Below are 25,535 nucleotides of genomic sequence, written 5' to 3'. Positions count from 1 at the left end.
CAACACAGGCTCAAGTAGGGAACCCTCTGAGGAAAGCTTCCTTGGTACCTGGCCCCCTGCAGCATCACCATCTTGTGTCCCATTCCACACCCAGTGAGGCAGAAACTCTGGTGGGGGCAGCAATCTGTGTTTTGACAGGCTCTCCAGGTCATTCTGTCTGGTACGCCAAGTTTGACAAGCATTGCACTAGCCCAGAGCCCTGGGTCACAGCTCTGTTTTGTCCTCTCCCTCACTGCTCTGGATTCATGATGACTTGCCAGGTCTCCTGGATTTTACTGACAAGACTCAAATGCAAAATTCAGCTTGCCACAAAACCCTCCCCATTCAGAGTTAACGTTGGCAATTCTGACATTTCTGAAGGCTCAACTGCATGCGAATTGCTGGTACTCTTATCAGAGCTGAGCACACGGAGTGTGACAGAAACAGGGAGAACCAGCCACCCCACATTTGCATTCAGCATGCCTGGTATTCTCTACCAGTTACTGTGGTCACCTGAGGAAAGGGAGAAAAGCTTATTTTTCTGGGGAAAAAATAGCCCTGAGGAGAAAGCAACTGCTGGTGCTGGTATGTGAAATCAAGCAGGCAAAGAACTTCAAAGAAGAGAAGATAGTTGTGGGCTGGGAGACCTGGATAGTGTTTGAACAGGTGAGGCCTTCAGGAATATTAAGGATTAACTGGCCTGGTCTGTGACTCGAAAGGCTTTCTGAACGCTGGCATGTTTAATTAAACAAACATCTTACTAACAGACTCCCCCATAAGCTGTCAGGAGCATCAGTGTTTGAATCATTGATTATAACTAGTTTGCAAGAGAACCCAGAGACTAACCAGTAAAGAGACTGTCAGCAGTAAGGCTGTTAGGAGACCTTCATCACGTGTGTAGGAGCACTGTGGCAGTGTAATGGGGGGCAGGCAGGGAGGAGTCCCCCACTCCAGGATGAGGTGCTTCACTGAGGTGGCGAAGCTGTTAGCGAAGCTGTGATCACTCAGCTCCTAGGCCACAGATCTACAGGGAATAAGGTCTGACAACTTTAGGATAAGGAAGGCAAAGGTGATGGGTTGGAAGTCCTCACAGGCTGGGTAACTTACAACAGTAAAAAGGTAAATTCCAAACCAAGAATGCACAGCTGAAAGCAGCTGAGGAAACACAGAGTATATTAGAGTTCTACATCCACCCAGATATAGAATATAAAATAATCTTTGATAGTAATCAGTATTCTAAGACTGTTAAAAAGCAGGCCCCCAAATAGACAGCAATCACTTTTAAAGCACCAAGCTGGCAAATGAGTTTGTAGTATTCAGCAGTATGGTTAGAAGATATGCCTATTTTACAGGAATTCTAGTGCCTGGTGTCCTTTAGGACCTAGAGGGTTCATCTAAACATTTCCCACTGACCCCAACCTTCCACTGGATAAACATGAAGACCCCTTCATCGAGGTGGTTTCTGGGACTAGGACAGAATGCCCCAAGTGGCTCTGCTAAGTCAGACTCAGGGGATCAGATCCTATAGCCTGATCAGGTGCTCTGTGCTTTTGCCAATAGAGATGAGAAGTATCAGTGTACTGCGGCAAGACTGCTGTTGATCAACACACGGTGTTTCTGGGATGGTCACTTATACACAGTTGTAACTGCCAAAAGAGAGCAGCCCAGTGGGCAAGTCAGGAGCAAGCAGTGGCCTAATGCTCAAGGAGCCCCTGGGCCTATAGGTTAGGTTCAGCAAGATTTGTATCAGCAAGGAAAATCCTGTGAGTGACACACAAGGACATGACCACCTCAGAACAAGATAGCAGCTTGCCCCAGTCTCCTCAAGCAACTGACTGAGCAAGTGCAAGGAATACAAAGTCAGCTGGCTTGGCCCAGGAATGCTGGCACCAATCAAAACTTTAGTGAAGAGAGACCTCAAATAGTAAGATTTGCTAAATATCCTATGACAACAAAGGAAGTGCGGCAATAGGCTGACACTGATGGGATTCATTGGCCTACTATACGTATCATCACAAGTCCCTGACTTACGCCACCAGGGACCCTACATGAGAAGCTGCAGGGCAACTCTACAGGATTTAATATATACTCTGGTCCAGTAACCAATAACCTTCTCTTCCATGTTGCAAGAGTTCAAGAATCAGCAAGTTAACGTTTCTTTTCCCTTCTCTCTTTTTGCCAGATAAGTGGCTATTCTAGGTGTTTTCTTGATCAATTCCCTAATGTAAAGATGCCATGTTGTTGGTGGCTAAATTTACATTTAGTTTCTCATTGCCAATAAGGAAAATGGATAAAGGGAGAACTAGAGGAGAAAAACTACTGGCTTAATTCTGCACTCTAAGGCAGACAGGCAGCTTTTAAAGTAGTACCATATCACCATCTGTGCTTTCAGTAAGGGAAGCTGACTTGAGGTGAAGTGCATTTATAACCATAAATAAGAAAGCCTTTCTGAGATACCAATGCAAAGAAATAGAGGAAAAGAATAGAATGGGAAAGACTAGAGATCTCTTCAAGAAAATTAGTTACCAACTGAACATTTCATGCAAAGATGGGCACAATAAAGGACAGAAATGGTATGGACCTAACAGAAGCAGAAGATATTAAGAAGAGGAGGAATAATACACAGAAAAACTATACAAAAAAGATCTGCATGACCCAGATAATCACAATGGTGTGATCACTCACCTAGAGCCAGACATCCTGGAATGTGAAGTCAAGTGGGTCTTAGGAAGCATCACTATAAACAAAGCTAGTGGAGGTGATGGAATTCCAGTTGAGCTATTTCAAATCCTAAAAGATGATGCTGCATATGCCAGCATATTTGGAAAACTGAGCAGTGGCCACAGGACTGGAAAAGGTCAGTTTTCATTCCAATCCCAAAGAATGCTCAAACTGACACACAACTGCACTCATCTCACACGCCAGTAAAGTAATGCTCACAATTCTCCAAGCCAGGCTTCAACAGTATGTGAACTGTGAACAGATGTTCCAGGTGAATACAGAAAAGGTAGAGGAACCAGAGGTCAGATTGTCAACATCCGCTGGATCATCGAAAAACCAAGAGAGTGCCAGGAAAACATCTACTTCTGCTTTATTGACTTATGCCAAAGCCCTTGACTATGTGGATCACAACAAACTGTGGAAAATTCTTAAAGAGGTGGAAATACCAGACCACCTGACCTGTCTCCTAAGAAATCTGTATGCAGGTCAGGAAGCAACAGTTAGAACTGGACATGGAACAATAGATTGCTTCCAAATAGGGAAGGAATATGTCAAGGCTGTATACTGTCACCTTGCTTATTTAACTTATATGTAGAGTACATCATGCAAAATGCTGGCAGGATGAAGCACAAGCTGGAATCAAGATTTCTGGGAGAAATATCAATAACCTCAGATACAAAGATGACACCACCCTTATAGCAGAAAGCGAAGAAGAACTAAAGAGCCTGTTGATGAAAGTGAAAGAGGAGAGTGAAAAAGTTGGCTTAAACCTCAACATTCAGAAAACGAAGATCATGGCCTCTGGTCCCATCACTTCGTGGCAAACAGATGGGGAAACAATGGAAACAGTGACAGATTTTATTTTCTTGGGCTCCAAAATCACTGGAGATGGTGACTGCAGCCATGAAATTAAAAGACGCTTGCTCCTTGGTAGAAAAGCTATGACAAACCTAGACAGCATATTAAAAAGCAGAGACATTACTTTACCAACAAAGGTCTATCTAGTCAAAGCTATGGTTTTTCCAATAGTCATGTATGGATGTGAGAGTTGGACTATAAAGACAGCTGAGCACCGAAGAATTGATGCTTTTGAACTATGGTGTTGGAGGAGACTTGAGAGTCCAGAGAGTCCCTTCGACTGCAAGGAGATGCAACCTGTCCATCCTAAAGGAGATCAGTCCTGAGTATTCATTGGAAGGACTGATGCTGAAGCTGAAACTCCAATACTTTGGCCACTTCATGCGAAGAACTGACTCATCTGAAGAGCTTGATGCTGGGAAAGACTGAAGGTGGGAGAAGGGGACAACAGAGGATGAGATGGTTGGATGGCATCACTGATGTGATAGACATGAGTTTGAGTAAAGCCCGGGAGTTGGTGATGGACAAGGAGGCCTGGTGTGCTGCAGTCCATGGAGCTGCAAAGAGTCGGACACAACTGAGTGACTGAACTGAACTGATGCTACTTTTATCGTTTTAGTTAAAAGCACATTCATAATTATCTACAGAAGAAACAAGGCATGGAGTGAAGCAGAAAGGAGGAGATCTCAGGAAGTCCACCAGGCCCAGAGCCCCCTTCTGAAAACCATCTAGTCTACCGCCTCTAGTTAAGGGCAGTCCCATGGAGCCCATACAATCCAGTTTGACCCTGGACAAAGCTAACAGAAGAAGGCTTGGACAACCATATCAAGTGCCACCTAGCAGCTACTGCAAAACAGTGAGGAGCTGACTGCACTGGGCTTTTTAGACTCAAGTGAAAATGCTACTACAAAGAAACTCAAGAGTCCTAGAAAATGCCATGGTTTGCAGACAAGAACGTACCTATTATTTCTACTTTTCTCACCAACTATACTAACTAAAGACTATGATTCCCACTTTGCAGACAAGAAAACTAAGGACAGGTAAAGAAGAGTTCTCTGCTCAAGGACACACATACATGAGTATCAAGATCCTTCCATGTCTCCAAAGACCTCTATGGGCATCTTCCAGCCTCTCTACCTGGTTCTGAAAAGTGATTTCCTTCCCTTGGCCAGTTTTTCAACTTTCCTTTCACCTCTGGAAACAAAGGCTTCACTGATTCATGGATGAGGCAACTTCCCTGATGTTATTTCATGGGCGTAATGGACCGATGGTGTTTCTCATCCAGTCACATTCGTACTCTCCCTTTTCCAGCCCCATCACAATCAATTCCAATGATCCCTGCCTATGAAAAAAACGGCAGCAGTACCCGGGAGAGGTGTGTCATAACATAAAACGGTGCTCATTTTTGTTTTTTACTGTCTATATTATGAAAGATCACTTTTCTACTGCTATAGAACAGATAGAATTGTGATTTATAATTCACAAATTATGTGGCTGAATATTAATACCTGTTCAAACATTACCAAAATGTTTTTCTTTGAAATGCTGACTTTAAGTTCTATGTTAGATAACAAAACTACAGTCCATATCTACATAGTCAACTGACAAGATCTGCCTAAGAAACCAGACCCACTGTGAGGATATTTTCCACTGCCAGAAAGCACTCAATACCAAAGATTCCTTCTGCTTCAAAAAAGAAAGCATTTTAAATTATTTTAGCCTATATATATGTGTGTATTTATGGATGGATGCTCAGTTCTGTCTGACTTTTTGAGACCTCAGACAGCAGCCTGCCAGGTTCCTCTATCCATGGGATTTTCCAGGCAAGAATACTGGAGTGGGTTGCCATTTTCTCCTCCAGGAGATCTTTCCGACTCAAGGATCAAACCCACGTCTCCTGTAGTTCCCGCATTGGCAAGCAATCCTTTACCACTGAGCCACCTGGGAAGCCCTTATTTTAGTCTATACATAATTGTGTATGCTCACCTGCAGGAGAATTATTCTTAGGATATCCTTTGCTTGGCCTTTCTTTAAAAGTTATGCAAACAAGATAATTTCAAAATGTGGATTATTATATGCACAACTGAGTATTTTAAGGATTTGAGACCACAGTTTATAATGTGTGTAGCTTTTGGTTTAAACCAACTATGCAACAATATAGCAAGTGGGGGAGCTTCTGCTGTATGAAATTTCTGACAAGGTCAGTAGGTAAATGCTCGTGTTAACTGCATACCTGTGTGCCATCTCTGTTCAACAGCAATGCTTTAACATTATCTGTGTGCCCTTTTAGCTTCATTAGTTTTGCACATGTTCTCGGATCCCATACTCTCAAAACCTGTGAATCATACAACGTATCATACAAATGATCAAATTTAAATAGTAGATGGATTCTATAAATCAAATGGTAACCACTAAGTTCTGTGATGGTAGTATTACTTCAGCCAACAGACAGTGTTCCAGTGTCCAAGGCTCCCAAATTTTTTAAGCGGGAGGAAGCCTCTTTAATGTAAAAAAAAAAAATGCACAGGCCTCCCCACTTCACCCTCCAACCCTGGCACCACACACATGACAGTAATTATATAGTTATACCCTTATTTGTTCAAATAAAGCCTTTATTTTTAGTATCCACCAGGCAAAACCACTGTCTATATATTTTGTAATTACAAAGATCAAATTATTTTGGTTTCTTTGTTTTCTAGTGTTAAAATATACCCTTTAAGTTCCCCCTTACCTTCTCAGTGGACCCTGATACAATGATTGTTCCCAGTTGATTCATTGCCAGGCTATAAATGGAATCTTTGTTCCCACTTAAAGAAGAAGCTATTAAGGATAAATAGAGCTAAAGGTTAAAATCATCAACTGTTTAGTAGCTAGACAGCACAAACTGCAAGTTTAATTATTTGATTTAGAAAATCTTATCTTTATGAGGACTCTTAAGGAAGAGAAATTTACCTATTATGGAGATAGTTCTAAATAATACTATTAAAATTTACATCCCTTCTGGATTTGAGCATACACAAATGCTCAATAAATATTTACTAAATTGAACTGAACTGCCACTTAAAAAGCTATTCACGTAACATTTTCAAAGATACACATGAGCCAATAAAAATGAAAACTATAGCTAAACTCATTTTTACCAGAAAACACAAATCAAAACAAAATACTATTTTCACTGACAAAATCAGTAAAAAACAAGGCAATATACTTGGTTCTCAAAAAACATAGTTGAAATGGCACTCTCATACATTACCTGTGGAAGGATAATTTGGTACAACTCTTCTGGAAGGAAATTAGCCACTATGTGGCAAGAATTGCATTCATGCTCTCTGATTCAGAAGTCAATACCACTGAAGCACATACATAAAACTGTCCATACAGTATGATTCCAACTTTACAACAGGAATAAGTATAAACAAAAATACTGATTGTGAGTAAAGGAATAAATACATATAAAGTATTTAGAAAAGTAACTGCTTCTATTGAATGCTCAATAAATGTTAGCTATTATCATTATTTCCATAATGATAAAAAGTGTGTCTGATATCCTCTCTAAACAGTTCTAAGTAGAATATACTTGTTGCTGAATCTATACCACTAAGCCTCATCTCTGACCTTGAGACAATCCTCTTTTTTTGGCTTCATTCCCTCTTGTTAGTGTCTCTTTCAGGCAGGCCTTACATTAGAGAGAATTAAATGATGCATTATGACAGCCCCAGTAGGGACCAGCTGCTGAATCCCTGAGACTGTGTACATTAATCACAGAGAACAAGGGAAGAATAGTGTTTAAACCTTTACATATTTCCTGAGAAAAAAGGGCAAAATAATATTTAAGAAATTATAAACACCAGTCTCCCAACCTGCTCTTCTTGACACATACTAGATTACATTAGAATTGCTAGCTATGTCAACATGAGTATTACACAGTCATGACAAACTGGATCTGTCATGCAGGGATCCAGATAGTTCAGGCCCACATCATGAACACAGATCTTCTAAGCCAGGCTTAGCCAAAAATATGCTCCTAGGACTCAAGTCTAACCTGTCTGGGTCTAACTGGGTAACTGAGATCTTTGTTGATAAGCCCATCCATGCTATTAACTCGCTGTGAAGGTTTCTGAATTGTCTCTAGAAGCTAGGGTCAGCCTTCCTGCACTCTTCTGGAATTGGTTGAATTCTTAAAGCTGCTCTGAAAGGGTCCTACAGTATTGGCACTAAAAGCCCTCTTTCTTTCCTTTGGGTATTTTCCTATGTGGTTATTAACTTGAAGGCTGTTAATATCCAGTAACACTTTTCCTGGGGTAGGAAAATGGCAACCCACTCCAGGATTCTTGCCTGGAAAGTCTCATGGACAGAGGAGCCTGCTGCTACTGCTGCTAAGTCACTTCAGTCATCTCTGACTCTGTGCGACCCCATAGATGGCAGCCCACCAGGCTCCCCTATCCCTGGGATTCTCCAGGGGACACAGAGAGGAGTCGGACACAACTAAGCACAACACTTCTAAAAGTCAAGAGTTGCCTACTTTTGGCCAGGTAGTCACTACTTTCATCAGTAATATCTGCCTAGAGTGTGGCCCTGGGCCAGGTAAAGCTGTAGGATATATTAATAAAAAGTAATAAGACAGACACTTCTGCGCTCTGGAAGCTTATATGTTAGCTAGGGAGCTAACATGCTACATACAAAAATGGCCAGGTTACACCTGGAGAAGTTACCATTTTTAGACCACAGTGAGGAACTAACTTCTAATCACACTCTCAGGGACTAGAACGCTACAGGCAGAACCACTGTCTTGATGCAAACTTATCAAATTTGTTTTATAAACCATTCTTTATTTATGTCAACTTGGATCACTTTCAAAGAAAAATTTTCAAACACCTTACTTGTGACGGTGTTATTTGAGGCAGTCAGTGCTGTTAGAGTATTCACATCCCAAAGGAATATTTGTCGGTCCAATCCAGCTGATGCTACGAGTTCCTTATCCTTGGCATACGCTAAGGCCTTTACATAATCCTGTAACAAAACATATATATTATGATCTACTCTGTAGACCAATAAGCAAATGAGCCATATAAAGTACTGAGATCCTAGTACTGCACTAAAGACACTGAAACTGTGTTAGTTGTCTTACCTTATGCGTCCTTAATGTTGACATGCAAAATCCCTTATGTGCGTTCCATACTTTTACTGTTGTATCAGAAGAAGCAGATATTACTAGAAGAGGCAAAGAATGAACAAACCCCTTAGTAGTGTGTTTTAACACCATTTTAAAGAGTTAACTTAAAAAAATTAACACTGTCTCAAACTTTCATATATACAAAATGTTCATACATAAATATTTGAATATTTATGTATGTTGAATATTTATAATATTCCTAATGTTAATTCAAACATCTTAACATTCACATACTCACACATACACTTATGTATCTAAAAGTTCTTTTTAGAACTTTTTATATTTTGTCTCAAATATTTTTTTAAATAAGCAAGACAAACTCTTCAATGTTCCAGCTGAAGGTGCAACTAATTTGACTACAAAAAATTTCTCTAAGACAGACTGCAAAACCAAGAAATGGATCTTACCATAAAGTGAACAAAAAGAGACTAATCAGGTTAAAAGAAAAATACATATCGCCTGAGTCTATTTATATACAGTGACAATGCAGGCAAACTAATCAACAGTGCTTAGAGGACACGAGAGCAGTTATCCTGGAACAGGGACAGTGCCTGGAAGGGTGGCCTAAGAGGGATCTCGGTAATCTGTTTCTTGATATGGGTGTTCACTTTGTAAAATTTTATTGAGCTGTACTCTCAGGATATGTGTACTTTTCTGTATGTATGTTACACTTCAAGAAAGAGGCTTACATAACAATGAAAAAATAAAATAAAGAGAAAAATAAATGAATTAAAATCATCCAGAAGCTCAACAATCCAAAGAAATACTTACATGTTTTCCCATTACAACAGAGTACAATGTCATTCACCCAATCAGTATGGTGTTCCATAGATGCTATATATGGATCTTGCTGAAATTACAAGATAAAAATGTCTTTTAGTATATTAGAGGATAAAATATGTCATAAATATATCACAAAAACACGATTATGTTTAGATTCTTCAATTAATGTGACACACTTCTCTAAGGTCTTCAAATTTACAGCTGAATTCAGAGTAGAATTTCACCAAATGACTGACGCTTCCATATGGCAGATATAAACAGAAGTTTTCTTTTAGAACAGTTTTACTACTGACATAAGCCTCGGGTTCCAGGACAAATGCCCTGAAGTTAGGGAAGGCAACGAGGCCTGGGCTAGGCACTGCGTGAGACACGAGTGCAATGGGAAGGCCTTCACTATAAAGGATTAGACATGACCAGATCTGGGGGGATCTGCCTCAGCAGCGGTGAAGGCTCAAAGCAGACAGCGGGGACAGAAAAGCAGCTGCTCAGAGTGGTTAGAAGCCTAGCCGGATGGCAGACGAAGATGTCCACTTCCGCTCTTAGCTTCCTGCTGTTGTTTTTACCTGTGAACTGAACATTTCCTCACAGAATCTACAGTCCTTCAGAGAAGAAATGGAAGCCAATGGCTCAAGGATCACCATTTCAATTCAGTAACTCAAGATTTTTCTACTGCTCTCCCTTGGCTCAATTACCAGGAGAGGCCTTTTAAAGAAGAGTATTTAGTTACACCCTATATCTAAGACAGGCAAGTTCAAGATGCTTCATGGGCAAAGAGAATAGCTCTCTACAAGTCTATTTGAGAGCTGATGCTATTCAATCTTGTCATAAAATGAGAACCAGAGAGAGACGTCTGAGCGCTGAAGAGGCAGCTTTCTAACTCTTCCTGGTTAATTCTTGTGTTTTCCTTAATTTGTTTGAAATGTTGTAAATCTCTAGGAAGGTGACATTCCAATTCAAAAGTAGGTTCTGAAAAGCACTTCAGAGCCACAACTTTCTTATTTTCTATGTTTTTAATATGGGACCTCCACTATTTACACTGATCAAAGAATTCAAAACTCACTGGGCCAAAGTCCATTTAAAGAAACTATCCAAACTGTGCAAAGTAGTTGTTCTTTTTCAGATGGAATATCAGACTCGCAGAGCTTGATAAAACACACAGCCTTTTAAAATGACAAAGTCTAACCTCGGGGTTTCAAGGTTAGATTGGGCTCTAACTCTCTGTCATGAACCAGTTATTCAACCATGGTTTCTCTTAGCCTGTTTTCCCATCATAAGGGGAAAGTGGATCTGCCTTGAAGGATTATTGTGAGAAATAATCTGGGAAACTGCTCTGGTACAATGCTAGGAGTTCAAGAAATGCTCCTCCTTCTTCCTGGAATCTTCCTTTCTATGTTATTCATAATATAGGCATTCACACAAAATACAAAAAGAGCGCCTTTCCATCTGACTGGGGCCTTATCTTGACATATCACTAAGTCCTGTTTTCTGTTTTCATATTTTTACATCAACTTTATGCTATATAGTAAGACCCTGTGGGTCTTTGTGGGTATAGTAACCACATTTTTTTTTGGCTGTACTGTCACCATGAAAGATCTTAGTTCCCCCAACTGGGGATTGAATCCCCCTCACACACACATTGGGAGTGTGGCATTTTAACCACTGGATGGCCAGGGAAATCCCCACCCTAATCACTTTTAAATGAAGAAAATATTTGTTCAAGGTTAATTATAAATGTAAAAGCATATTCAATCTTTTTTTTAGTAGCACTGAAAAGGGATGCCAAGAAAGCTTTTTGGGAACATATTTAAAACAGAAAAATAAATTCCTGAAAAGAATTCCCCTACCAGAAAAATCTCTAAGCTCCTTTGCAGCAAAGAGCTGTTATCACAAACCTAGTTTATGGAGTCCTTGCCTTAGCTAAAACACTTCTAAAACTCCCCTGGGGTGTTTTTCTCAGAGGCTTACTGAATTCTGGTTGCAATGTCTTTATTTATAGAGTGTACCAAATAACTGAGTGCTCAAAGAGATTAAATCTGAAACTGTGAAAGGCACCATATTAGACAGACCAAAATTTACTGAGCATAGATTGAAAATATAAACTCAATCCCTGCCTTACCTTGTGCTGATTGACACTCCATATTCTTATGATGGAGTCTCGACCGGCCGTGAAAAGTCTGTTAAGTGCTGGGTCCAGCTGCAGGGCATTGACCCCATTTCGGTTGTACTTCTCCACTTCATCTCGAATAACATAGGAAACCTGACAAATACATCAAGATTGGCTGTTTATGAAGCTATAAGACATGTGATTATAAAATGTAGCCTTCTAGTGGCCAATCTGAAATTCAAACTTCTAATATAAAACTTATTTCCCAATTCGATAAAATTTTTATTTTATTCTATAGAGACTGAAGGCTCCCCCAGACGCTCAGTGGTAAAGAATCCTCCTGCAATGCTGGAGTCGCGGGTTCAATCCCTGGGTCGGGAAGATCCCCTGGAAAAGGATATGGCAACCCACTCCAGAATTCTGACTTGGGAAATCCCACGGACAGAGGAGCATAGAGGGCTACAGCCCATGGGGTCTCAAAGAATCGGACACGACTTGGCAACTAAACAACAACATAGAGACGGAAGGGCTGAGCAGAGAAGAGTGACATTAGTTTAGACCAAGATAAGCAAGTCTGAGGCTAAATACTGCAAATGCCTCCTAACTTGACTCCTTTCCTACCCTGTTTGTCTTTAATCCATTTTCCACAAAGCAGCTGGATGAATCTTCTTTATACATAATTAAATTTATTTATTTTAATTGAAGGATAATTGCTTTACAGTACAGTGTTGGTTTCCGCCAAAGACCAACACAAATCAGCCACAGGCATACCTATATCCCCTCACTCAAGAACCTCCCTCCCCATCCCACCCCTCTAGGTTGTTACAGAGCCCCAGTTGGAGTTCCCTGAGTCATACAGCAAATTCCCATTGGCTATCTATTTTACATATGGTAACTGGTTGACTCTTTAAAACATGTAGACAGAAATGTCTTTTTAAAAAATGTGAACATTTTTCCGTTCAGAAACCTCTCTGGGTGCTTACTCCACTAGACTCAGGATTGGGTCTGAAGTTCTCAAGCACCTCTCCAGCCCTCACCCTTGCTCACCGCTCCCATGCCCCACACACATTGTTCCTCCAGACGGCACACGTGCTGATCCCCTCTGCCTACAAGCTCTTCCTCCCACTGTCTGGCTGACTACCATTGCAGTCTTAAGATTTCTGTGGAAATGATGCTTCCTCAAAAAGGCCTTCTCTGACCTGCTAAGCAAAAATAAGGTTTTGCTCTCCATTAACACACTAAACTTTTTCCTTCAGACTACTTTCCCCGACTTTATTATTGTTGGTAACAATAACACTCTGCTCCACGAGAAAACCCAAGAGAACCAACCAAAAGCCAGTACAATTAAGAAAAACTCAACAAACTGGGTGACAGCCAAAAGCAAAACTTTGTATTAATGAAATAACCAGTAAGGATATAAACGGGGCAGGGAACTTCACTTACAACAGCAACAAAAATAAATATCTAGAAATTCATTTTGCAAAGAAGATACATGCTGTGCTGGGCTTAGCTGTGTCTGATTCTTTGCGACCCCAAGGACTGTAGCCCACCAGACTCCTCTGTCCATGGGATTCTCCAGGCCAGAATATTGGAGTGGGTTGCCAAGCCCTCCTCCAGGGGATCTTTCCAACCCAGGCATCAAACCCAGGTCTCCTGCATTGCAGGCAGATTCTTTACTGTCTGAGCCACCAGGGAGGCTCAATCCACAGGATAAGGTACATAAAAGAAACATCTGAATAAAGGAGACATGCTGTATTGTAGCTCCGGGTGATTCAAAATAAACAATTTTTTCCTAACCTTGTGACTTTAACCTGATTGTGGTCAGAGTTCACTGGATTTTTTTCCTAGAAGTTGACAAAAGTATTAATATATAGCACCAATGCCTTGAGGGGCTAACCATGTCACTTTTGAAAATGAAAATATACTCTTTAAAGATCTTAAAAGGTATTACAAAGCTACCAGAACTACAAAGGAAGACCACAATATGACATTAAAGGATCAATGGAATAAAAAAAAAATTCAGAAACATATTTTCCCATTATACACTTTTAATTTTGATATAAACAGATTTTGAACCAATGGGGGCAGGATAAATTATTTAATAAATTATCAATTAGGTCCTGTGTGCACTTGAGAAAAAGATGAACAACAGACCAGTTAGACCTAAATAATCTAGGAACATCTATTGGGAAAAATAATATTCTTTTTCTAAATCTTAAACCAAAATGAATTTTCATAAGGACTAAAGATTGAAATTTAATAATCTAATCATGAAAATACTTTAGAAAGATGGCACTCTTTGCAAAAGAAAAGAGGAACACTGATCCAAACCAAACTACAAGCCAAAACTTTCTGTACAGACAAATGTTCACAGCAGCATTAAACGCAATAGCCAACAAATGGAAATAACCCAAATGCTCATCAACTGACAAAGGATAAACAGAATGTGGTATGTCCACACAATGTAATGTTACTTAACTATAAAAAAGGAGTGAAGTACTGAAATATGCTATGACAAAGACATTATGCCAAGGCCACAAATTTTATGAATTTATTTACATGAAACGTCCAGAATAGGTTCCATAAATCCAGAGAGACAGAAAGTAGATTAACGGTTTCCAGGGGCTTGGATGAGAGGAGGACGGGGAATGACTACTATTGGGTACAGGATTTCTTTTTCAGGATGAAGGTGTTCTGGAATTAAGTGATCAATTTACTTTGTGAATATATTAAGAATCAGTGAGTTGTATACTTTAGAAGGTAAATTCATGTGAATTTTATCTTACTAAAGCTGTTATTTAAAACAAAATGAAGTTCTGAGCGTCAAAAATTAACAGGAACAAAGTTACAAGGCAAACACTTAACTGGGGGGAAAATGAATACAAAAGACAAAAGTTTACTCTTGACAACATACAAAGATTCCTTAGATAACAATAATAAAAAGTCAGACTCTCCAGGAGAAAGACCAAGGAAGGTCACAAAGAGGAAATTTTTTAAAAAGCAAAGAAAACAGCCAACAAACAAAAATAACGAAAGCTGTGAAATGGGTCAGGGTTGTATACGCAAAGACAAGGAAGATGTCTTAACCCAGCCTTTTGGGTGCAAGTAACTGTAACTGAAATCTACTCAAACCAGCTTAAGTTTTTTTTTTTTAAAAGAGAATTCAAGATGAATTTAACAACAATATCTAACAGAGCCCAAGGGCAGGAAATACAGTCATGACTCATAAGAGACGTTTTAAAAATAAAATCATGGCACTTCTCTACTGAAGCTTTTCACTGCATTTAAAGTCGAGTCCAAATTCCTCACATGCTTTGGTTCTCCCCTGCATCTTCACACTCACCTCAAACTAAGTCCCCCCACGCTCTTGCACAACCACCACACCAAATTCCTTCCCTGTTCCTCAAACACAGCAAGCTCTTTCTCATCCTAGGGCCTTCAGATTTACTTCTCCATGTGCCACGATTTCCCATGTCTCATTTCTCATGTCCAAAACAACACTCTTTTCCTAGCTTTTACCTTGTCTGGCTTACGTGTCACTCGCCAGGTCTTGGCAGAAAAGCTGCTGTTGTTTAGTCGCTCAGTCATATCCAACTCTATGCGACCCCACGGACTGTAGCCTTCCAGGCTCCTCTGTCCATGGGATTTCCCAGGCAAGAATGCTGCAGTGGACTGCCATTTCCTTCTCCAGGGGATCTTCCCAACCCAGGGATTGAACCGGTTCTCCTGCATTGCAGGTGGATTCTTTTATCACTGAGTCACCAGGGAAGCCCTCCCAGAAAAGTAATCTCTAAAAGGCTTTCCTTGATTTCCTTCCCCTATCACTTCCTCTACTTACTTGGCAGTTCTTACCATGTGGCATATTTGTATTTTTTGCCATATCTTCTCCATTAGAAAAAAGCTACAAGAGGGCAAGGAACTTGTCTACCTTGTTTCTCCCATCACTGTATCCTTAAGTATTTGGCATATAAAAGGCATTTCACCAATGTTTGCTGCATGAATTAGATATTGAAAAACCATCAGGAAGCAAGTTGGCTTCAGTGTGAGTGTCAGTCTCTCCTGAGGTGTCTTTCTCTGGGCCTTCAAGGCCCCTCACCTCCGTTTCTCAGCACACTTCCTTTAATGGAGATGGAAGAGCATGTATGAATTTTTATTTTCAGATTTCTGGGAGACGATCTGATTGGCCCAGTGGGAAAGAGTCAGAGAATAACCCCATGGCTGTCAGGTCCTCGTCCCAGCTGGAAAGGAATTCTTAACACAACAAGCCCGGGCCAACCTCTTTAAGGGCATCTATTATAGACGTGTGATTAAAAACAGTGAAGAACTAGAAGTCTCCAAGTTGGATAAATTCTGGCATCTATAAAAGTGAACACTATTTAATCATTAAAAACAGTGGTGCACTCTAGACTGAATGACACACAAAGAAAACCATGATATATTTAAGCGACACACGCATGGCCCAACATATTAGTGTATAATAATCATTACTGTAAAAATGTTGCAGAATATTCAATATATGTTTATAAATAAACACACAAGTTTAGAAGGCTATGCATATAGAAAACGACCAGTAGTTACTTCTGAGAAATGGAACTACTGTGACTGTCATTCACTCATGCCTTTTTAGTTTAGTATAAATGTTTTATAACAGGCATATATTACTTAGTTTTTTGAATGTATAACAATTCTTATCCAACTAATTCTTGCCTGTATTCAGAAAATCAAATAGTACTGAAAGACAATAATGAAAAACCGTCTCCCTGTTGTTTGGGTAAGACTCCCCACATCCAGTCTTAATATTCAGAGGTAATTAATTTCAACTTTTGGTTGTTTCTGTTAGATAGCTACTGCCATTTCTTGAAATACTGTGCTTATCCTACAACTTTCTGACTTATCCATTTTAGACACTGCCTATTTATTCAAGCCATGGTAGATCAGGATGTAGCTCTGGAACTTCCCCCAATACTTCTTCCTTCTGCTCTTGCAATATAGATAGATCCACCATTAATTTGAGTTGAATAAATAATCAGTGCAACACTGTTGGACTGTAACTGATGTCTACTCACTAGCCAAGTACTATATTATAAATACATTTCCTTCCTCAGAGAGTTCTTCATTTTCCCTAGAGTTCCTCCTTTCCTTCAGTGGTTTCCACTGCTTTAACTTCAATTTTCTTTAACTGCTGGTTCTACCCAGCAAGAACCCACCTTTAACACCCTCTTTCCCAGAAGGCTTCCCCCACCCTCTCCCCACAGTCTCGCTTCAATCTGGCCTGGCTGCCCTCTCAGTCTGCTGATACAGTTGTCACCTCCAGTGCTTCCCTTTCCTGCTTTTCTGAGTTAGAGCCACTGTTTCCTGAATTTCAGTGTCTCCTTTCTTTGTTCACTTTCCCAGAAGTACATCTCCAGGGCCTTAAGAAACTAATACAGAAAAAGGTACATGGGAGGCGACTTAGCCGTTGAATGTCTGAAAAGGTCCTTATTTTTACATTTGATTTGGCAGGATAAAAAAGTCCATGTAGGAAAAAGTCAGTTGTTGATGCTGAAGAGAAGCTGATGCTACTCTAACTTCCTCTAGCATTCAGTGCTGCCACTAAATTCAATGCCACTGTTTCATTTAACTTTAAGGTGATCTCATTTTCATTCTCTCTGGTACCACAACCTGAACACTCCAAGATTTTAGGATCTCTCTTTTCACTTGGTGGGGTATTATTATTATTATTATTTTTTTTTTAATCAAGATCATTTTTGGTCCTTTTATCATTAATTTTGCTATGTATTTTGAAAAACCCTTTCAATCTAGACATTTTTAGCTCTAGGAAATCGTCTTATATAAATTTGTCAATAACTATCTCTGTTTTCTTTGCTCCTTCATAAACTTCATCAGTCAGATGTTTCGAACTTTGAAACTGACCATTCATCTTTTATGCATCCTATATTATCTGTCTTTTTACTTACTTTTGTAAGATTTCCTTTACTATTTCATAACTCTGCTATTAATTTTTTTTTTAGTAAATTTTAGTATGGTAGACAAAACAGAAACAGTATCTTCAGTAAGGAAATGACTAGATCAATTACGGTCCATTCATTCCATGTAGTCATGAAAGAAAGAACTACAAACAATGATATGTAAAACTTGTTGTTAAAGACAAAAAATATTGGCTGTAGACAGAAGAAAAACAGGATTCAAGTCTTCCAACAAATACTGATTTAAGCATCCATCAGCTGCCAGGCTCTATTCTAAAGGATGGAGTACAAAAAATAAAATAAAATAAAATAAAGGATAGAGTAGTTAGGATAGAGCAGCTGAGGATACAGTACTGAGCACAGAAGCCCTCCTGGAACTTTCATTCTAATGGGGGAAGAACATTCTAGTGAGAGAAAGACAGTTTCAGCAAGTTAAGTGAGGCTTTTTCTTTTCAAGATATAGGCAAGCTTTGCAGGCAGAAGAGATGGAAGTAAAAGAAAAAGAAAAGTACAAAATTCTGGAGACAGAAGCAATAAATGAGTGAATGAAGTCCCAGAAAAACTTCATTTAGGCAAAGTCAAGAGTACAGGCAAAGGCAGAGAAGATGAGCATATATCTGTCTTGATTGACTTAAAAAAAAGAAAAGAAAAAAAAAAAAAGGAAGGAGATTTAAGAACTCTACAAGGGATGGGAGGCCAGCCCTTCAGTAGGAAGCATATATTTGGAAGAGAGAGTTAAAAGGACTGACAGGAAGAAAACAGGGTATTCCCACAGCAGCAATCTCCAGGTAGGTTACACTAGGAAAGCCTGCTTCCAAGCTCATTCAGTGGCTGAATTCAGCTCCCTGGAGATGTAGGCTGGAGGGCCCTGTTTCCTTGCTGGCTTTTAGCCAAGGATCCACGCTTGCTCCTGGAGGCTGCCTGTAACCCTTCTCATGCTTTTTATGTGCCCTCTCCTGCAACAGAAGGGCCCTCTCACACCTCATCTCTCTCTGACTTCTGCCTCCAGCAAAGAAAGTTCTCTGCTTTTTAAGAGTTCACATGATTAGACTGGGCCCACTGGGATAATCCAGGATAATCCTCCTATTTTAAGGTCTGTAACCTTAATTACATTTGCAAAATCCTTTTTTATCATGTAACCATAACATATTCCCAAATTCCAGGGATTAGAGCATGGGCATTTGGGGGTGGAAGGGGAGCGGATTCTGTTACTATAGTAACTAAACAAATTTTTTTTTGTATGAAAATAAATGTGGACATATTACAGAATGAGTACTAAATCCCAGTATTTTTAAGAAAAGAAAGGAGACCTAAAAGCATTTCAGGCTCACAAAGAGGACACTCTGGGCTATTCCCCAGGCTTTCCTGAGGTGTCATTAACTCATTTCTACTTGCATGTCTAACAGACACCTTTAATCATTGCATGTTTCAAATTGAGCTCATCACAGTCCTCTCCAAAGGAGCTTTTCCTGTGACTTCCTCACTGATGAAGTTAATGGCAACTCCATTCTTCCAGCTGCTCAGGCACGAAACCTTAGTGCTAGCCTTACTTCAACTTCTCTCATCTCACATCCTGCCAGCAAGTTTTGTCATCCAGAATTCAACCACTTCTCATCATACTGGGTGGAGCCACTATCACATAGCACCTGGATATCTTAAACAGCTACTGATTTCTCTTCTCTACCCTTGTTCACCGGCAGTCAGATAATCGTAAGAAAACACACTTCTTCTGCTATAAATCCATCAAATGCTTCCTACCTCACCTAAAAGTCAAAGCCCCAACCACGGCCTGCAAGTTCTCTGCATGACCGGGCCAGCAGTCACCTCTCTGATTTTGGCTCTAACTCCTCTTCTCCTTTTTCCCTCCGTGGCAGTCACAATGGCAAATTTATTATTCTGCAAATAGGCCAGCTACTTTCCTACCTTAGGACCTATGCATTTGATATTCTCACTGGAATGCTCTTCTCCCAGGTAGCAAATCTCATTTCCTTCAGATACTTAAACAAAAGTTAGCTGCTCAGTAAGGCCTTCTCTGACCACCACAAACAAGATTTCACGTCCCCTCCTCTGCTGCTTTTCACTATCTAACCATTTTTGACATTTAAAGATTATTTTCGCCTCAATGTAATATTATGAAAAAATTTAGAGCATATATAAAAGTTGAAGGAATGACACAGCAAACATCGATATACCAACACAGACATATTTTACAACTAACATTTTCTATATTTGTTTTATCTCGTACCCAGCCATCCATTTGACACGTTATTTTTCGATAGCTTTCACATTAAGTTGCACATCATCAATAACGATTCTTCCTAAATGTGTATCATCTACCAGAGTTCATTATTCATTTATGGATTTTTTGAACGTAAAAGTTACATTCAGTGAAATGGACAAACCTGAAGTATACAAAAATACTTCTGAACAAATTAATACGCCTGTATAGTACAAAACCCTACCAAGATATATACATCACCACACTAGAAAGTTCCCTCATCCTCTTCTCAACCTCGACACCCAACTCCCAGACAACCTAGAACTGACTTTTTTCACCAGAGATTAGTTTTGCCTGTTCTACAACACCTTATAAATGGAACCACACAGCTCTTTTGCTTAAGGCTACTTCCAGCTCTCAGGCTAAATCTGGCCCCCAAATCGGCCGAATATGAATAACTCTTACATGTGTTTTTCCTGTTCAATCTTGTGGACCACAATTTTCTGCTTGTATCTATGTTTCAAGAGTGTTGATTTTAAGAAGTATTCTAAAACTCAGTCTTGCAAATATAAATAGGACATTTTCTAGCCTAACTTCTAGTCATGAGTTAGTAAAACGCTCCTACTGAGGTTAGCAAAAAACCACCTAAGGGCCAAATCCAGGCCAAAGCCTGTTTTGAAAACAAAGTTTTTTTGGAGCATAGCCAAACCTACTCCTTTGGGTAGTGTTCTATTGCCGTTTTCATGTTATAATGGCAGAGTTGAGCGGTTATGACACCTGCATATTTTAAGCTTGCTAAGTCACTGCTAAGTCACTTCAGTTGTGTCCAACTCTGTGCAACCCCACAGACGGCAGCCCACCAGGCTCTCCTGTCCCTGGGATCCTCCAGGCAAGAACACTGGAGTGGGTTGCCATTTCCTTCTCCAGTGCATAAAAGTGAAAGTGAAGATGCTCAGTCGTGCCCAACTCTTAGCGACCCCATGGACTGCAGCCCACCAGGCTCCTCCATCCATGGGATTTTCCAGGCAAGAGTACTGGAGTGGGGTGCCACTGCTTTCTTCATATTTTAGGCCTATAAAGCCTAAAATATTAATATCTGGCTCTTCACAGAAAAAGTTTACTGACCTCTGTTCTACTGGATGTCATACTGGCACTGAAATTTTTATTACCTATCCTATATAAAAAGTAACTCACCTTGGACATATGGCTAATTTATAAGGGTCTTTCCTTGAGAAACTAGGATTTGCCATCATTCTACAACCTTAAGAAAGTCTCGAAAATTAAACAACCCAGAATTGGGGCTCAGAATCAGGTGTAAAGATAATGCTGAGCTCTTACTAGGTCTAGCACAACTAAATATTTGACAGGGAAAGGGGGTTAGTATTGGTAGAAAAGACATTTGTTGGTGGCCTCTCTATCCGCCGCTTCTTTTCAATGTTTTCCTCAAGGCAAGTGCATCTTAGGAGAAACTGCAGAGAGTATTTAAGAGACTTTCTGTTCTGTGGATAGGATGGTGAAAGGACATGAAGTCAGGACAGGAGTGGCCACCATGGACCAAGAGGGAAGGCCTGATCCAGGAGTGTGGAAACAGTAAGGACAACGAGTAGGTGCGCCTGAGTGCTCAGTTGTGCCGGCTCTTTGGGACCCCATGGAGATCACCAGGCTCCTCTGTCCATGGGATTTTCTAGGCAAGAATACAGGAGTAGGCTGCCATTTCCTCCTCCAGGGAATCTTTCCAACCCAGGGATCAAACCCTCGTCTTCTGCATTGGCATGTGGATTCTTCACCACTCAGCCACCTGGGAAACCCAAACCTGTAGGCAGCCTAAGGTTAAAGCTGATTATACATCACTTCTCAGGTTAGGGTCACAGAGAGCCTACTGGTTCAAGATTTCCATGAAACTAGCACCACCTCTTGAGTTATCATTTACATAAGTCAACACATAAGTTTACTATGTGAACCTGGTTATGTTGGATTGAGGGTCATTTCCAACCAAAAAAAAAAAAAAATTCCTCTGGTTATGAAAGACCAAGTATGTATATTCTTGAACCAACAATGAGTACTGGGGCACGGTTACTGCTCCTATACCAGGAATACTGGTAACTTTTGTTGAACGTCGTGCCAAGAGCTCTGAAGCAAATAAGGAAAGAGCCACAAGGGAAGATGGAGACAGAGAGCCAACCAACTGACCCGTGCTGCTGGAAAATCCTAACATTAAAGGGAACACTAGGGACTGAAAAGATTTGCTTTGACATTGATTACTGGAAGCTCCATCATATATCTGAATTCACACATTTGTCTGCTCATGTTTCAGACAATCACAAATCCACCCCTGCTCCTCATACTCACCTCCAGCTTCCTCAGAAGCTGAAGAGAGTAGGACTTGTGCTCACTCTTCACTATGTCTATAATTGATAAGCAGTATGTCTGGGCCCTTCTCCATTGGTTATTTATCAATATTATAAGTCTCAATGGTTCTTTCTGGCCTACTATTTGATAATGGAGCTTGGGGCTACTGCCTCTTGGTAGAAGAAAGAGAGCCAAGAGGCAAAAAATATTTCTGTAGCCATATATGTATTTTCCAAAATGGAAAGTTTTTTTTTTTTAAGAGCAAAGAATATCATAAAAATGTTAAAAAATAAAAAGGTTCATATATGTTAAGGTAAAAGGTATCTTGTTTCCTGCCTTACCAATAATCACATAATCTAATATCCCAGAGATAATCACTGTTAATATCCTTGCAGACTTTGAAAATGCATTATTTCCTGTGTGGAAATGGGACCATGCTATGTTGATTTCCTATTCTTACCTCTGGACATCTTTTCTTTAATATAAATCTAGCCTATCTTTCTAATTGCAAAGTAATCTACTATACGAAAGTATCTAACTTATCTGCCAATTGACTACTGATAGACATTCTGATTTTTGTTTTTCACAAGGACAGCATTCTATAACAAACATCCTCGCATGACAAAAGATAGATGCATATGTACTTTCATAAAACAATTTTTCAGACAAGGAATCGCTGAATAAAGGGAATGCGTATTTAAAGTTTTGAACAAGCAGCAAAAGACAAAGCAGTGAATACCATGACTCCATGTTAGAGTGAAAAAAAACCACCTAAGCTGAGTACACATTTACGAAGAAGTATGGAACACAATTCTCAACCAACAGCTCTGTCCTCCAGAGGACATCTGAAAATGACTAGAGTCAGTTTTGGTTGTCACAGCTGGGAAGGTGCCAGTGTCTAGTGGGAAGGCAGGATGATGCAAAACAACAGCCCTCCCACAATCAAGAATTATCTGGCCCAGGAGGTCAATAGCACTCAGAGTGAAAAACCCTGGGCCTAGATTATATCTCACACTCTCCAAAACAGTTTTCTGTGAAGAGTGGAGCACAATAATCATTTATACTTTTGTACTGTTTGTGGCTTTTGTTTTGTTTTGCAACGAACATGCACTGGTTTAAAAAACACTTTCATGATCGAAAGTTCACCCTTGTATTTACATTAAAATCCTTCTCTGCGCCTTCTCATATTGGTTCTATACCTTAGGGACAAATTCTGAAACAAGACTCACTGAATTTTCTCGGCAGCCAACTGATAGTAGAAAGTTCTTTTGAATGCTCTTCCTAGGAATCAGTTTCAAGTCACTTCACCAATCTGACTGCTATACCTATTAAGAACAAAGCGCTAAGTACTGATTCCCAAGTTCCAGTTTTGCACTCTGATCATTCTCCCTCATTCTGCATACAATGGCTCATATTCAGCTTATTAAAACATTCAGTTTTACCACACATGCTGCAGCTAACTTATACTTTCCCCATCCTGTAGTTTTATATTACCTTTTAAGTCTAAATCCAAGAAACTAAGACCCTTGATTAACTCTCCTTACTACCCTAAGGAATGTAGGGCAGCACTGCCCTACCTTAGGGCAGTAAGGAAAGTTTTCTAAACACCAGAAAACAATTAAGTTATAAGTAAGCTCACGTTTTAGTCAGGAGCATACATTCTCACCACCTGCCTTATGCACTTAAAAATCACCTTACAGGGTATGCTATTTTAGATTCTTGTTAATGTCACTCAATTCAACAAACATCTAATGAGTGCTGAGGACACTGTACTTGATCAATGAGATCAATAAAAGAAAGAAGTGAACTGGTCAGAAGATTTTATGGCCAACAGCCATTTCCTGGGCTTACCTCAATGCAGGAATCCCTTGTCCAGATTACCAAATATTCACTGACTTATATGTAGCACTACATACACGACTGCGTTTTATAAAGAAAGCTTGGGTGCTACTTATTCCTGCACTCTTTCAATTCTTTACACATTTTGGGGTCCAAACTAAGGTTCAGTAAATGTTTAACGAGTAAGTGCACCATACTATCCCCATTACAAACAACATACTGCAGGTAATCAGTAATACTGATTTTGAAGCTGCAACTCCAGTATTCTGGCCACCTGATGCAAAGAGCTGACTCATTTGAAAAGACCCTGATGCTGGGAAAGATTGAGGGCAGAAGGAGAAGGGGACGACAGAGGATGAGATGGTTGGATGTGGCTGGATGGCATCACCGACTCAATGGACATGGGTCTGGGTGGACTCCGGGAGTTGGTGATGGACAAGGAGGCCTGGCATGCTGCGGTTCAGGGGGTCGCAGAGTCGGACAGGACTGAGCTGAACTGAACTGCAGGTAAACACCTGTAATAAGGCTTTTACTCCTCAGGTCGTCGAAAACAATAGGTAGCAATAACTCAAAAGTACCCAAAACAACACTGTACTCATGAAGGCATAAAGCACACACGGGAGGCTTAGGTAACTCTTTGCTTCTAAATAATATTATACGTTAGAGAGAGAGAAAAATTCAAGGATGCATTGCACACTAAAGATGAAGAAACGGTGAAATTATTAAATTCCAAAACAATGAAAATTACAATTCTCCCACAAACACCGGCACACTCCCACGTCGTTTCCACCTCGCGGGGGAGAAGGTTCACGCATAAAAGGCGGCTGGGGGTTCCCAAGTGCAGAACCTTCTCAAAAACCGGGCAGGGCTCAGCAGCCACGCCACGCCCCCGCACGGGCCCACTCACTCAGCTGCCCGTCCGGCGGGCAACAGTCCCAAGGCCTCCGCTCCGACGCCGCTGGGCACAGGGCTTGGGAGACCAGACGAGGGAAGGGGGAAGCAGGTGGGCGGGGAACAAGCCCAGCCCGACACCACAAGCACTAGCCTAAGAGACAGCGGATGACCTACAACACCGAGCTCCCAACTGCGCGTCCAAGGATCCCGGGACTGGGCCTTCGCGGGTCCAGCCGGCCGCCCCCCGCCCCTTCTTCAAGCCGTTAGCGCCGCGGCCCCACCCCTCGCCGCCAGCCGCGCCCCGTCCTGCTTGCCCCAAGCCGCTACCCTGGCCGACCGCGGCCCGAGGCATCTGCTTGCTGGATGTGGGACCGGGGCTGCCAGCCACGCCCGGGAGGTCAACGAGCTAGCCTTTCCTACCTGCACTTTCCTCCGCCCTGCCGTGTTCTGCCGGTGATGGGCCGCCATCTTGCATGTTGACAGTCCTACGTCACTTCCGGAAGTGGCAAGTACCGGGCGGATGTCCCGCCTCTTCCCGCCTCTTCTCGAGGCCTGGCTGGTGGTGTTCACCTCAAGGGCTGCTTGTAGCTGAGGCTGGTGTCCCAGTGGCGGTCCTGTGGTATGAGAGAAACACTTAAAAACTGTTGCGTG

General features: G+C 40.8%; 1 protein-coding gene across 3 annotated transcripts in view; it reads right to left on the bottom strand.

Moving 5' to 3' along the window:
* WDR48 (WD repeat domain 48) overlaps positions 1-25,339 on the bottom strand; it is a 47,933-nt gene extending 22,594 nt beyond the window's left edge. Inside the window, exons 1-7 of one of the 3 annotated variants that reach the window (XM_068982588.1) lie at positions 25,305-25,339; positions 11,631-11,771; positions 9,503-9,581; positions 8,687-8,769; positions 8,439-8,568; positions 6,290-6,378; positions 5,792-5,893 (exon numbers count right to left, since the gene is read on the bottom strand). In XM_068982588.1, the coding sequence (XP_068838689.1) occupies positions 5,792-5,893; positions 6,290-6,378; positions 8,439-8,568; positions 8,687-8,769; positions 9,503-9,560 (462 nt within the window). In that variant the 5' untranslated portion in view covers positions 9,561-9,581; positions 11,631-11,771; positions 25,305-25,339. Of the gene's footprint in view, positions 1-5,791; positions 5,894-6,289; positions 6,379-8,438; positions 8,569-8,686; positions 8,770-9,502; positions 9,582-11,630; positions 11,772-25,304 lie in introns of those variants that run through there. The other 2 variants (XM_068982586.1, XM_068982587.1) reach the window with 2 other exon arrangements.
* Between the last annotated feature and the right edge of the window lie 196 nt (positions 25,340-25,535).

Source organism: Capricornis sumatraensis, chromosome 10 (genome assembly GCF_032405125.1).
Source record: "Capricornis sumatraensis isolate serow.1 chromosome 10, serow.2, whole genome shotgun sequence".
NCBI lineage: Eukaryota > Metazoa > Chordata > Mammalia > Artiodactyla > Bovidae > Capricornis > Capricornis sumatraensis.
Note: the sequence above shows the minus strand (reverse complement) of the source record. Positions and strands in the feature narration are given on the sequence as shown.